This window comes from Ranitomeya imitator, chromosome 5 (assembly GCF_032444005.1).
Source record: "Ranitomeya imitator isolate aRanImi1 chromosome 5, aRanImi1.pri, whole genome shotgun sequence".
NCBI lineage: Eukaryota > Metazoa > Chordata > Amphibia > Anura > Dendrobatidae > Ranitomeya > Ranitomeya imitator.
Window position 1 is genome coordinate 134,157,924 of NC_091286.1, and position 16,293 is coordinate 134,174,216.

The 16,293-nt window shown below is 40.2% G+C and overlaps 1 protein-coding gene across 5 annotated transcripts in view; it reads left to right on the forward strand.

Annotated features, from left to right (window-relative positions):
* The window catches only part of STXBP5 (syntaxin binding protein 5), a 544,022-nt gene extending 530,873 nt beyond the window's left edge, over positions 1-13,149 (forward strand). For all 5 annotated transcript variants that reach the window (XM_069769165.1, XM_069769166.1, XM_069769168.1 and 2 more), the window contains 3 exons: positions 712-823; positions 2,619-2,836; positions 10,973-13,149. In XM_069769165.1, coding sequence (XP_069625266.1) covers positions 712-823; positions 2,619-2,836; positions 10,973-11,014 — 372 coding nt within the window. In that variant the 3' untranslated portion in view covers positions 11,015-13,149. The remainder of the gene's footprint in view (positions 1-711; positions 824-2,618; positions 2,837-10,972) is intronic.
* Positions 13,150-16,293: the final 3,144 nt, after the last annotated feature.

A 16,293-nucleotide genomic window follows, 5' to 3' on the forward strand; every position in this document is an offset into this window, starting at 1 on the left:
ATCTGTATGTGCAAACGCATGCCAAAATGCATGCAAAAGCATGCTTACGCCTGTGTATCATCTTGCGCATGACGCAAACAAAAACGCTGTGTGTGCATGCTTTAAATGCGTTTTGGCATGTGTTTGCGTTTTTTATGCGCATGGTGGAGGCGGTGACATCATTTTCTGGACATGCGCATTCTAAAGAACACATATCGAACGCATGCGTACTCATATCCTTGCGTACCAATGTGGACGATTGCCCAATATTTGACGCCTCAAAAAATGCAACATGTTGGGTTCGTCGGACACAGCCGCACACCGCGAAAAGATGCATCCGCATGCAAAAGCATGTCCCTGCATACACCATGTTAAAGATATGTACGCATGCAGGTCATACGCTATGCACAGAAATGCTAATGTGAACCTGGCCTAAAGGAGTCATGTCAATGTATTTATCCAGATACACTACCAAGTAGAAATAAACTCAATGAGACCTATTTTTTAAGATGGGCTAATGCTTTGGAAGTGTGACCCCCAGAAAAGTGGTGTAAATGATATCAGAAATCTAATTCAGTTTATTTCTGATGTAATTTCATGTTCTTCACTAATAAATGACTGATAAATGAAAAAACGACCAATTTGTCAAACTTTTTAAGTATTTGACCTTAATTAAGATAAAACGTGTTGTCAGTTTTTAATTTTTTTTTATTGATTCCTTCTTTCATGTAGGAAATGCTAGGAGAGATGTTCACTCCAGTTGAAACACCTGAAGCCCCAAATAGAGGTTTCTTCAAAGGCTTGTTTGGAGGAGGTGCACAGTCATTGGACAGAGAAGACCTCTGTGAGTTTTTTTTGTTTGTTTTTTGTTAGCTGAGAAATAGAAAAAATAAACTTTATTTCAGTTTTCTGAAGATGACCTTACATCAGTGATTATAGAAGGTGAATGATAAACATGGGGAGGACACCCTGTGGATTTTATATCCATATTTATGGGTTACAAATCCGCAACGCATTGTATTAGCAGCAGAACAGATGACATTTTACCAAATTTCATCCACAATATAGACACAGCAGGGGCTCTCCAAACACGACATGGCATCTACTAATTAGGCCAGCAAATTTTACATTCAAAAAGTCAAATGGCACTTGTTCCCTTTTGAGCCCTGCCTTGTGTCCAAACAGTAGTTTTCCCCCGTGTATGGGGTATCGGTGGTGTGCACAGTAGAAATTGATCAACAAATTATTATGGTCCATTTACTTCTGTTACCCATGTGAAAGTGAAAAAAATTGTCTAAGGCTATGTGCACACGTTCAGGATTTCTCGTAGAAAATTCCTGAGAATTCCGGACATTTTCTGCAAGAAATCCGCAAGAAAACCGCATTCGTTTCTACCGCGATTTTGCCGCGGTTTTGACGTTTTTGCCGTGGTTTTGACGCTTTTTTGCCGCGTTTTTTTCCGGACACTTCCCAATGCATTTTGGAGTGGGAAATCCGCAAAAAAAACTGAAAATTAATGAACAGGCTGCGTTTTTTTGCCCGCGATGCGTTTTTTTCGCGGAAAAAAACGCATCATGTGCACAAAACATGCGGAATTCATTCTAAATGATGGGATGCTTATTGTATGCGTTTTTTTGCGGTTTTATAGCGTTTTTATCGGTGAAAAACCGCGAAAAAAACATGAAAAAACCGCAACGTGTGCACACAGCCTAAAGGAAAATTTTTCTGAAAAAGTGAAATGTTTATTTTTTCCTTCCACATTAGATTAATTCCTGTGAAGCACCCACAGAGTTAATAAGCTTCTTGACTGTGGTTTTGAGTACTTTGAGGGGTGCAATTTTTAGAGTTGGTGTCACTTTTGTGTATTTTCTGTCATATAGGTCCTTCAAAGTCACTTCAAATGTGATGTGATGTCCCTAAAAAAAATGGTTTTGTAAATTTTGTTGTAAAAGAGAAATCACTGGTCAACTTTAAACCCTTATAACTTCATAACAATAAAAATGTTTAAAAAATTGTGCTGATGTAAAGTAGACATGTGGGAAATGTTACATATTAATTTTGTGTGACATGGCTCTTTGATTAAAAATTAAAAGTTTGGAAACTGCTAAATTTTCAACATTTGCCACATTTCCAATTTTTTTCCCCAAATAAATGTAAGTCACATCAAATAAATGTTGCCACTGTCATGAAGTACAATATGTAACGAAAAAAGAATCGCTAAATCAATGGGAACCGTTGAAGCTTTCCAGAGTTATTACTTCATAAAGAGACAGCGGTCAGAATTGAAAAGATTGGTCTGGTCAGAAGGGTGAAAACAGGCTTTGGGGTGAAGGGGTTAATTACGGTACTTGTATTTAATCTGCTGAGAGAAAAAGACAAAATACCGAACTCTATGAAAATGTCTGACAAGTCCCAAAAGGTGAATTTTAATGAGATGACCGTCTGTCATTAGTTATGGCGGATTTTCTAAAACAACCAAGTAGTAACCAAAATATTCAACATTTTAGATAGTTTTTTGACTGTTGTATGTATTTTGGTCGGCAATAGATTGCAGGACACATAATACAGATTTCAAGTTATAAAAAGTACTGTATTGTAAAACTGGTAACCTCAAAGTAATTCTAATGTCTTTGTTTTAGTTGGAGAAACGTCTGGGAGACCACGACCAGCTGTTGTTACGCACATTCCTGGACCAGGGGGTATGGAAGGAGTGAAAGGAGCTGCAACAGGTGTTGGTGCCGAACTAGCACGAGCAAGATGGGCCCTAGACGAGAGGGGACAGAAATTAGGGGAGTTAGAAGATAGGACAGCTGCCATGCTTGCTAGTGCGGACTCTTTCTCAAAACATGCTCATGAGGTATTAAACTTGTATTTTTCCTGCCTTTAAGATATGTTAAATTTCATTCTGATGTAAAACAGAGTAGTCAAGTTAGTGTATGTTATGCATGTAAAAAGAGCCAAAAAAGTTATTAAATAAATTGCTATGTTTGTGGAATATTCTAGTCATCTTATATTGAGCATGTAGACCATTGAGCAGAATATGGTGCTCAATTATATATTTAATACCTGCTGGTAATTTACACATAAAGTTTATCTGTTTCACATAAGCTTGAAGGAAGAATGCTCTGCTTGAACCTTCAAGTACAGAACAGCTGATCTATGGACCATATTGTCCTAAAAGATGGAGATAATAATTAGAGGAATATGCAAAAAACACTATTTTCTTTCTACTTTTAAAAATAACTTGTCACGGGATTCATGCTGCGCAAATCATGGATAGCACGAATGAGAGCCTGGCTGTATGATTGCAACCTGCTTTGTTTCTCTCTAAGGCCAGCATCACACTAGAGAGTTTTACGGACGTATGAGAGGCGCTAAAACTACGCATTGCACACGGACCAATGATTCTCTATGGGGCAGCCCCAATCTGCTGTATATTTCAAAGCTGTATTTTACAGGAGTAGAGAATCGCAGCGTTTGTCAGCGTATTGCGCAAAAATTCCGCCAATGAAAGTCTAAGGGAGCGAGAAAAATACGAATTACACACGGACCATCAGTGTGACTTGCGAGAAATACGCACCGGTGTTCTATAGAAAAGCCGGTAATTCAGTGCGGTGTACAGTAAAATCGCACTGACAGGTTAGAATAGAATCTACTATATAATTGTCTAAGGGTCACTTCCTTATGTCTGTCTGTCTTTGTCTATCTGTCACGGATATTCATATTCACGGCCTCTGTCTGTCATGGAAATCCAAGTCGCTGATTGGTCGTGACAAAACGCCCACGACCAATCAGCGATGGGCACAGTCTGGCGGCAAAATGGCCGCTCCTTCCTCCCCGCAGTCAGTGCCCGCCCCATACTCCCCTCCAGTCAGCCCTCACACAGGGTTAATGGCAGCGTTAATGGACCGCGTTATGCTGCGGTGTAAAGCACTCCATTAACGCAGCTATTAACTTTGTGTGACCAACTTTTTACTATTGATGATGCGTATGCAGCATCAATTGTAAAAAGATCTAATGTTACAAATAATAATAATTTAAAAAAAAAGGTTATTCTCACCCTCCGACGTGGTGCGCTGTCCTCGGCCGGTTCCGGTACCAAGGATGCTATGCGAGAAGGACCTTCCATGACATCACAGGTCCTGTGCTCCTAGCAACCCTGGGACCGGAAGTTACCGCGTGCACCGCACACAGGTGCCAGGACTTCAAGGGGCCTTCGGAGGGTGAGTATATGTTTATTTTTTATTTTAAGTCTTTTGTAACCACGCATATAGTGCCCACATTGCTATATACTACGTGGGCTGTGTTACATACTGCGTGGGCTGCGTTATATACTACATGGCTGCTATGTACTACGTGGGCAATGTTATATACTGTGTGGGCAATGTTATATACTATGTGGGCTGCATTATACTGCGTGGCCTGTATTAACACAACCGGTATTCAAGAATATGTTGTGGCCTCTGCTATATACTGTGTGGCTGCTATATACATACATATTCTAGAATACCCGATGCGTTCGAATCGGGCCACCATCTAGTAGATAGAATAAATGTCTACTTATAGTATAGGTGTGCATGTATATGTGTGTATGTGTGTGTGTATATATATATATATATATATATTTATATATATATAATGTGTGTGTCATACACTACAGACCAAAATTTTGGACACACCTTCTCATTTAAAGATTTTTCTGTATTTTCATGACTATGAAAATTGTTTATATTCTAGGTTCTTCAAAGGAGCCACCTTTTGCTTTGATGACTGCTTTGAACACTCTTGGCATTCTCTTGATGAGCTTCAAGAGGTAGTCACCGGGAATGGTCTTCCAACAATCTTGAAGGAGGTCCCATAGATGCTTAGCACTTGTTGGCCCTTTTGCCTTCATTCTGCGCTGCGGTCCAGCTCACCCCAAACCATCTCAATTGGGTTCAGGTCTGGTGAATGTGGAGGCCAGGTCATCTGGCGTAGCACCCCATCACTCTCCTTCTTGGTCAAATAGCCCTTACACAGCCTGGAGGTGTGTTTGGGGTCATTGTCCTGTTGAAAAATAAATGATGGTCCAACTAAACGCAAACCGGATGGAATAGCATGCTGCTGCAAGATGCTGTGGTAGCCATGCTGGTTCAGTATGCCTTCAATTTTGAATAAATCCCCAACAGTGTCACCAGCAAAGCACCCCCACACCATCACACCTCTTCCTCCATGCTTCACGGTTGGAACCATGCATGTAGAGTTCACCTTTTCTGCGTCGCACAAAGACACGGCGGTTGGAACCAAAGATCTCAAATTTGGACTCATCAGACCAAAGCACAGATTTCCACTGGTCTAATGTCCATTCCTTGTGTTCTTTAGCCCAAACAAGTCTCTTCTGCTTGTAGCCTGTCCTTAGCAGTGGTTTCCTAGCTGCTATTTTGCCATGAAGGCCTGCTGCACAAAGTCTCCTCTTAACCGTTGTTGTAGAGATGTGTCTGCTGCTAGAACTCTGTGTGGCATTGACCTGGTCTCTAATCTGAGCTGCTGTTAACCTGCGATTTCTGAGGCCGGTGACTCTGATAAACTTATCCTCAGAAGCAGAGGTGACTCTTGGTCTTCCTTTCCTGGGGCGGTCCTCATGTGAGCCAGTTTCTTTGTAGCACTTGATGGTTTTTGCCACTGCACTTGGGGACACTTTCAAAGTTTGCCCAATTTTTCGGACTGACTGACCTTCATTTCTTAAAGTAATGATGGCCATTCGTTTTTCTTTACTTAGCTGCTTTTTTCTTGCCATAATACAAATTCTAACAGTCTATTCAGTAGGACTATCAGCTGTGTATCCACCAGACTTCTGCACAACACAACTGATGGTCCCAACCCCGTTTATAAGGCAAGAAATCCCACTTATTAAACCTGACAGGGCACACCTGTGAAGTGAAAACCATTCCCGGTGACTACCTCTTGAAGATCATCAAGAGAATGCCAAGAGTGTGCAAAGCAGTCATCAAAGCAAATGGTGGCTACTTTGAAGAACCTAGAATATAAAACATAATTTCAGTTGTTTCACACTTTTTTATGTATATAATTCCACATGTGTTAATTCATAGTTTTGATGCCTTCAGTGTGAATGTACAATTTTCATAGTCATGAAAATACAGAAAAATCTTTCAATGAGAAGGTGTCCAAACTGTACTGTGTATGTATAATATATATATATATATATATATATATATATATATATATATATATATATATATATATTCCTAATAAAATAATGCACCTAAGTGCAAGAAGGTATGCGCTTGATAATAGCCAATAAAAACTGTGTGCAGTAGAGACTAAAATAACCCCTATGGGTAATAAACTAAGGCACAATCAAGTGTGCGCTTGTTAATAACCATTAAAATCTATGTGCAATATAGAATAAAGATAACCCCTATGGGTAATAAACTCAGGTGCAGTTTCTCAATATGTCCACCAGAGATTTGTCCTTATTTGAACCGGTGATCAATAGTCAAAGTGCTAGGCATGGATGTTCCTACCTCCGGTGACAAGTCTGTGATGGATATTGAAACTGGCGTGCTGCCGCTGTATTTCCAGGAGCTTCAGGCACAACGAACTGATGCAGAGTCCAGACTGGTGGCTGCCCCGGCCGGTAGCAGCCACCTGAAACCAACCTCCGGGTTGGAACGGGGTCCTGAAGTGTCGGACGCCGCGTGGTGTGAGCGTGGTAAGTCCGAGTGAGGCGCAGGACCTGCGTGACGTGTCTAGTCACGTGACCGTTACCGAGACAGTAGTCTCAGAAACGCGTCGGTTGTTTGACCCGCACTACGTTCCGTATTCACTCTCGGGCTTCGGTAACGGTCACGTGACTAGACACGTCACGCAGGTCCTGCGCCTCACTCGGACTTACCACGCTCACACCACACGGCGTCCGACACTTCAGGACCCCGTTCCAACCCGGAGGTTGGTTTCAGGTGGCTGCTACCGGCCAGGGCAGCCACCAGTCTGGACTCTGCATCAGTTCGTTGTGCCTGAAGCTCCTGGAAATACAGCGGCAGCACGGCAGTTTCAATATCCATCACAGACTTGTCACCGGAGGTAGGAACATCCATGCCTAGCACTTTGACTATTGATCACCGGTTCAAATAAGGACAAATCTCTGGTGGACATATTGAGAAACTGCACCTGAGTTTATTACCCATAGGGGTTATCTTATTCTATATTGCACATAGATTTTAATGGTTATTATCAAGCGCACACTTGATTGTGCCTTAGTTTATTACCCATAGGGGTTATTTTAGTCTCTACTGCACACAGTTTTTATTGGCTATTATCAAGCGCATACCTTCTTGCACTTAGGTGCATTATTTTATTAGGATTATTCATTCATTCACCAATCAAGTGTGGAGGTTGGTTTGGTACTGCAGCAAGGATTGATAGCCCTTTTCTTTACATTTTGCGCCACCATTTGTATATATTTATTTATATATATATATATATATATATATATATATATATATATATATATATTTATTTAATACAGTGCTAGGCATCATAAAAGCTGGTAATTCAATTGCCGCCTTTTGCTATCTCCTTATAAAACCCGACAGGATATGATACATGGTTTACATACAGTAAACCATTTTATATCCCTTATTTTTTACATATTCCTCACTAATAATGTTAGTGTGTGTGCAAAATTTGGGGGCTCTAGCTGTTAAAGGGTTCATTCCCCAGTTCATTCCCCAGTTTTTACAAGCAGGAGCAACAGCTGCATTAGTAGGCTCCTGTTTGTAAAATTATTAAACCCCTTCAGATAGATTTACAGCATGGGACATGACTGAGTGCCAGAGAGGTATGGGATATTGTTGCTGTTTTTTTTTTTTTTTCACATAGCGAGGATCTTCAAGTGGATTTAAGCGTACAATAAAGATTTTACAACCCCATGTGTGTATTTCAATAAAATACTTTATTCTTAATGTGTGTGTGTGTATTATTAACCCTTTACTACTATTGGATTAATAATAGATAGGTGTCGTATTGACATCTCTCCATTATTAACCAGGCTTAATGTCACCTTACATTAGCAAGGTGAGATTAACCCTTTATTACCCCATATCCCACCATTACAGGGGAGTGGGAAGAGAGAGGCTAAGCACCAGAATAGGCGCATCTTACAGATGTGCCTTTTCTGGGGTGGCTGGGGCAGATGTTTTTAGCCGGGGGGGGGCGGCGGCAATCACCATGGTCCCTCTCTAGGCTATTAATATCTGCCCTCAGTCACTGGTTTTCCCACTCTGACGGAGAAAATTGCATGGGAGCCCACGCCGTTTTTTTCCGTGATTTAACCCTTTATTTTAACAGCTAGAGACCCCAAATTTTGCACACACACTCTACTAACATCATTAGTGGGGAATATGTAAAGAATAAGGGATATGAAATGGCTTACTGTATATAAACCATGTTTCATATCCTGTCGGGTTTGATAAGGAGATGGCAAAAGCTGGCAATTGAATTACCAGCTTTTCAGCTATCCAGCGCTGTATGAAATATATATATATATCGACTATATAATTGTCTAAGGGTCACTTCCGTCTTTCTGTCTGTCTGTCCTTCTGTCACGGATATTCATTGGTCGCGGCCTCTGTCATGGAATCCAAGTCGCTGATTGGTCTCACCAGCTGCCTGTCATGGCTGCCGTGACCAATCAGCGATGGCCACAGTCCGATTAGTCCCTCCCTACTACCCTGCAGTCAGTGCCCGGCGCCCGCTCCATACTCCCCGCAGTCACCGCTCACACAGGGTTAATGCCAGTGGTAACGGACCGCGTTATGCCACGGGTAACTCACTCCGTTACCGCCGCTATTAACCCTGTGTGACCAAGTTTTTACTATTGATGCTGCCTATGCATGCTGTCATGACCTGCCATGACGTCACGATCATGTGACTGCGACGTCATCACTGGTCCTGCCCTACCAACCCTGGGACCGGAAGCTGCCGAGTGCACCGCACACAGGCGACATGACTACAAGGGCTCCCTCGGAAGGGGAGTATATGTTTATTTTTTAACCTGTGACATACGTGGCTGGGCAATATACTACGCAGCTCGGCAATATACTACGTAGCTGGCCAATATACTACGTGGCTGGGCAATATACTACGTGGCTCTGTGCTGTATACTACGTCGCTGTGCAATATACTACGTCATTGGGCAATATACTACATGGATGGGCAATATACTACGTGGCTGGGCAATATACTACGTGAGTGGGCAATATACTACGTCGCTGGGCAATATACTACGTGGCTGGGCAATATACTACGTGGCTGGGCAATATACTACGTGGCTGGGCAATGTACTACGTGGCTGGGCAATGTACTACGTGGCTGGGCAATGTACTACGTGGCTGGGCAATGTACTACGTGGCTGGGCAATGTACTACGTGGCTGGGCAATGTACTACGTGGCTGGGCAATGTACTACGTGGCTGGGCAATGTACTACGTGGCTGGGCAATGTACTACGTGGCTGGGCAATGTACTACGTGGCTGGGCAATGTACTACGTGGCTGGGCAATGTACTACGTGGCTGGGCAATGTACTACGTGGCTGGGCAATGTACTACGTGGCTGGGCAATGTACTACGTGGCTGGGCAATGTACTACGTGGCTGGGCAATGTACTACGTGGCTGGGCAATGTACTACGTGGCTGGGCAATGTACTACGTGGCTGGGCAATGTACTACGTGGCTGGGCAATGTACTACGTGGCTGGGCAATGTACTACGTGGCTGGGCAATGTACTACGTGGCTGGGCAATGTACTACGTGGCTGGGCAATGTACTACGTGGCTGGGCAATGTACTACGTGGCTGGGCAATGTACTACGTGGCTGGGCAATGTACTATGTGGCTGGGCAATGTACTACGTGGACATGCATATTCTAGAATACCCGATGCGTTAGAATCGGGCCACCATCTAGTATATATATATATATAATGTGTGTATATATGTATGTATATATATATATATATATATATAATATGTATGTATGTTTTCAAGAATATTTGAGCCCATGGATCCGTTCTATGTCCATTTTGCAAGCCTGTGAGAAAATCTCGCTGTACGGATACCTTACAGATTACATACGGAGGTTTACATGCGCAAAATACGCAGCCACACCTTGCCTACGGATGACATACGGATCACTGTTTTGGGATCATTTCTGCATATTACTCCTGTAAAAAACGGACCGTATTTCCCTACGCTGAGTGTGACCCCGGCCTAAAATGCTCCAGTTTTTGAGAAAGAAACAAGGTTAAAGATTTGTCTAGGGACTGTAGGCAGAGACTAGACTAGTCCAGCGCCACCTCAAGACAGCTTCTTCCTGCACCTCTCCAGGTGATTCACAGGTCACTCTAATGTCTCAGGAGAGGGGAGAAGCCAGGAGGGGCCAGCACCAGACTAATCTGTCCCTGCCTGTGGTCCCCGAGCAGATCTATAACTGTCTTCATGCTACCCTTTATTTGAGCAGCATGAATCGACTGACAGAGCTTTGATAATACATTGAGGAAAATAACTGTTTGATACACTGCCGATTTTGCAAGTTTTCCCACCTACAAAGAATGGAGAGGTCTGTAAATTTTATCGTAGGTACACTTCAACTGTGAGAGACAGAATCTAAAAGAAAAATCCAGAAAATCACATTGTATGTTTGGTTAATATTATTTTAAGTACTCCTTTAATGTTGGTTGCTCATTTTGTTTTTACTTGCCTATTATCAGTTCTTTATTAGACTCTAGTCAAGAGATGAGAAAACCGAAATATATCATGTTGATTTAACAAAAACCAGGATACAGATTTTTACACTAAAATATACCGGTATATATAAAATGAGTGTGACAGTGCTATTCTGCCCTTACTTTAGTTTAACATGGACATTCCTGCAGACTGGTTCTTTTTAAAGTTTTTTTTTTTCTTAATGCAAATGTTGTAATTATTTTTCTTTTGCAGATGATGTTAAAATACAAAGAAAAGAAGTGGTATCAGTTCTGATGAGCCAGACCCAAATACATCTCTTTTAACTTCACTGGGAAGGAAAATTTTAACCACAACCTGCATCCATTTCCTCTCCATTTCTTTCTGCTGGACAGTTGGGAACAAGGGTTGAACATTCATCTTTGGTTACTGTTTCCTAGCACAAATCGTATACTGTCTTACCTCGGTGTCTTGGTTTGAACTGAGGAGCATTACATCCAAGAATATAGAAACAAACTCAGTATTTGTCTCTAAGATGTGGTTAGATGACGAGATGCAAGATAAGAGGAAGCGGTGGTAAGACGGCACAAGAATGAGCAGTGGAAATAATTTTTCGGGTTTTTATTTGTTTTTTCTGTGTTTTGTTTTTTTGCCTTTGGTGGAGGTTTTGCTTCTCTGAGAAGAGAAGTTATATCTGGACAATTAGCTTACGGCCTCTGTTGCTTGACCACAAATATGGCTCTTACATGGGATGGGACGTAAAACCGTTCTAAGACTTGGCTAACTGCACAAGTGAGGTAGTCACAAATCATTCATCTCTAGACTGCAAAGATTTCCATGGAGAAGACTCATCGTTCATCCATTACGTATACTCCATTCATCTCAAGCTCGACATCGGATTGGTAAACTGTCCATGCAAATCTTTTTGGCTGAGTTTTTTTTTTTGTGTATTACAATTTGTTTACTTAAGATAAATGTCCCACTGCCTCAGTCACCCGATTCATTACCCACCAAAGAATTTTTTTGGTTCTTACATCAAATAATTCTGCTGTTTCTCTGTTCAATGGGGGCAGGCGTGCTGCAGCGAAGACTAGATTGCGGAGGTATCTCCAGCCATTCTGTGTTTACTGTTTGTTAACTAACTTATGTTTGAAAGAAACTGCTAAATTACAAGTTGAATTTCTGGACCAGTTTTGTACACATTTAGCATCCTTGTTTTAGTAGATTTTAGGAATATAGCAAATTGAGCTGAAGCCTTAATTGGACTTGATGTCAAACATGACTAGCAAACGTTATTCACCATGTTAAAAAAGGGAAAACAGACTGATAGTTAAAGTACACGGCACATATTATTCTATCTGGATAATCCCAAATTCGTTATATTTACCAAAGGGTGTCTTGAAAAAGACAGAGTAGATTGCTGACTTTATGAAGGCAAATACACTGTAACCCATATCAAGCTATTGCTTTACTGTTCAAACTTTAAAAAAAAAAAAAGTATTGTACGGGTTACATTATATTTGGATATTTAACCCTGTGTGTTTTGCAAGAGATTGAGACTCCCTTACCGAAGGCTTAGCCGATACGGTGACATTCCCTGTGACCCATGTCAAACCACCAAATCACTGTCAACCCGAAAAATACGAAAAAAAAATCTACGTTGTGGGTTACATTAAATTTGGACCTGTTCTATATAGAGGTAAGATGTACACTTACACCTTAATAAAATGTCACCTCTTGCCTAGAACTAAAATACTTGTAGGATTCAGTGTTAAGCACTGAAATGTATATTAGAAGCTGAAATGTCTACTTGAAAACAAAGTGCATCTGCTCGGGCGAGCGTGGAGGGTTTATACCATGGAAGGAGCCACATACCAAATGATTGGCGAGATGTCTTATTTGTGTTCCTTCCCCAACTACCCACTGACTCATCGGCCGATGACCACCATCCATTTATTAATAGTTCATTTCTTTTAAGTGCCTATAGTAACTAGGAAATGAGGAGACATTTCTGTTACAGCAGCGTTGTACATTTGTAGGTGCATGTTCAATTCCAGTATTATCACGTTTTGGCGCATGCAGTTCTAAAGATATATTTTTCTATTTATTTTAACCTTTCAAATGGTTGTTGACCACAAACGTCTCTCTGGCATGACGCAGTCATGTGCGGACTTGTGTCTCACGATTGTGATGTCATTCCTGTACATTCAGTATAATAAGCAGACACTCCAATTTCAGCGACGAGGGCAGCACTGCAAATAGGCACTGAGTTAATTTTATAAGAAAATCAAACCATTTGTGTATGGTCACAAGCAGTGCAATATATAATGTAGAAAACTAGAGGAAAAGTGATGAATTTAGTATTATTTATCAGATGTGTGTTAATATAAATTTAAGCTGTTTTTCTTGTAATTATAAAGAATTTAAGCATCTGTGTATATTTTTTTTTTCCTTTGAGACTTGAGATAAATATTTTGCTACCACCAAGCACATTTCCGAAATCCCTAAAGTTATCAAACTTGAATATAGTATTTATTTGTCAAAATATGTACAGAAATGTCCACCGATTGGGCTCATGGATATATTATTTTCACTCTACCATAATTTAAGGCATAGCTTCCTAGACTTGTGATCATGGTAATTTCATTGTCACACTTGTGAATAAAAGGTGACACGTGGCAGTTGAGTTCTGAAAAGATCATGTGTACTGGTAGCCTTAGAAAAAATAAATTCTAAATGTGATGGATACGTACCATTCATTTTCTCCACTCCAATTCACTGCTCCCTGCCAGTATACCAAAGTCAAATACTGGGCCATTATAGCTATTGTTCTGCTCATCTTTATCCCTTTCTTGTTGTCTGCACATACAATTATAAATAAATCTATTGAGGTTTGAAAAAAAAAACAAAAAACATAAAATGACCATACGGTTACTCAGTTTATAGATCATAATGCAATATATTTTTGATTAATTAAATGCCTAGTTGCAGCGGGAGGAAATGATTATTTTAATAATAAACATTAAGTTTTGCCATTCTTTCTCCAGATCATGTAAAACTGTTCAATGTTTCAATGTGTTGCTTTTACGTCCATCATAAACAAGTCTTTATATGACTCGAATTTTCACCTCGTACATGATATACATTAGCAGAAGAATATATTTATTTTTAGCCAATAGTTATGAGGATGTGGCCTCCTTAATTTACAAGAAGCTGGTAAATTTGCAAAATTTACTGACTACCTGCTTGTGAATTTACAAAGTGCCTCAACTATATCATTTCTCCAAGTATTATTAGATGAATCCCTAGAGTCATTGATGCTTTTTTTCATTTTTTTTGTTTTAAGGCCTCCACCTTCAGTTTTGTCGTTATGTATACAGAGATTTAATGTCTGTCATCTGGAAAAGGGAATTCAGTGTTGAGTAAATGTAGTCTATCATATTTTCATATAATAAGCCTTTTGTTTTGTTAGAAAAGGTGGGGTGTTTCATTGTGCAGCTCTTCTGAGCGGCATTACTTCATTGTTATACTCCAGTTACAACACCATTGTACAGCTTTGCGGTAGCCAATTCCATGATTCACATTGATTTCTTATTTCCAATAGTATCAGAATTCTCAGAGGCTGGTTTTCGCTGCGATTTCCTGGTTTCCAAGCAATCATTACAATAATTGGCCAGTGAGATGAAGAAGGAAATCCTGGCTCGAAAAGCAAATATGTTTGTTAATTTATGGTAGTACATGGCTTCCTGGGCAACGTTGATGAAAATGCCTAACAGATAATCATAGCTCAAGTTTACAAGTGATCAAGCTTTTGGTATGAAAAGTAATTTACAGGATATATGGACACTTTTGTGGAATTTATTTTATTCTCTGCATATTGGTAGCTATGATGCTAACAAATATGTCCACAAACACAGCACACCTATATGTTTGCAGTATAACCCGTAATGTGCCAGGCTAAGTTTTCTGTATGGTCAAAATAACGGGTTCAGTACATGCGAAAACATATATCCTATAAAAAAAATTGTACTCAAGAACAACGTATCAAGCAGTATTACATTTTATTAATCATAACAATAGAAAAGACCATGTTAATTAAAAAGTGGGAGACCACAAGGTGGCCCCTAAGTCCCACAAATATTAAGTACAGGCAGAGAAATGTATAAAGTCGGCTGCAATAACTAACACAACCCATAAGTACGGTATATAGGCAGATCAAGGGAGAGGAAGTCCTGCAAAAGAAACATATAAAAAACATCCAGCAGTTGTTCATGAACGAAAGAACACACTAAAGGGCATGCTGTTACCTGTAGTGAGACATGGAGCCGACGTACGTCTTGGCACATAGCCTTCTAAAGGCAATATGCCGAAATGTATGTTACGTTCTAGGCTGGCGCCACATCTCACTACAGGTAACAGCATGCCCTTTAGTGTGTTCTTTTGTTCATCACTATGTATGAACAACTGCTGGATGATTTTTATATGATGCATGTTGCATAAAATGTCAGCAGACTGTAGAGGACTTCCATTCCCTATGTCTGCCTATATACTTGTGGACTGTAAGTTATTGTAGCTGACTTTAAACATTTCTCTGCCTGTACTTAATGTTTGTGGGACTGTGGCGCCACCCTGTGGTCTCCCAATTTTTATATGTGTATATGTTTTAATTATTATCATTGTTTTTTGTATTGTTATGATAAAATTTATTACTTCTTGATACTTTGTTTTTTGTGTACACTTTTTTTTATAAGATTTATATTGGTAGCTATGGGTTGACTGAATCTGTCAGGGAGTTTGTTTTGATCTTTTTCTGAGCATTTCTCTGGTGATTAGAGACCATTTTGAAGTTCAGCTCAACTTTAATGTGGTGTTAAATCTTATAGTACTAAATTAATGCACTGGAGGTCTGAAAAAGAGCGTTATTAACTCCCGCTCAGATCAAGCTTGATGGTCAGTGAACTAATTCTGGAGCCAGCAATATGCAGGAAACCAAAGAGCAAAAAGTAAAAGCCAAACAGTGCAACATTTGCATTTTTAGCCTAAAATACATACAGTAAAGTGAAAAATGAAGACACTATGCTGCCAGCTTGACTCGCACTATGCCATCACTCTGAAGAAGAGTTTTGTAATACAGTACTAAAGGGCTAGGTTAGTAGAAGCTTTGTTGAGAAGGCGAATATTCTTGGTCCGCCCTTTGACTTAATTTATTCAAGGGCAACTATCTTATGGAAGTATTGTTAAATATATTGTCCATTTGTGTTCTGGACTACTATATAATTCATGTTACAAAAACTTCCCAAAGTATAACAAATTTTTTTACAGATACCTGTTATTTTAAAAGGATTTTCTGTGATCAAATGTAATGTTTTGGTCTTGGGGAGATTAAAAATGGCATTTTGGTATAATCGCCCCTCACTGCTCCTGGGATGACTTTTTGCTGCTGCCGCCGTTCCTTGTTGACTTTGACAAGTTGCAGTGGTGATGTCACATCTACTCCGTCCATGATCTCTAAACTCAGCTGCTTTGGTCTTGTGACATATAAGTGACATGACCGTTACAGCCTGTCAACACTGATC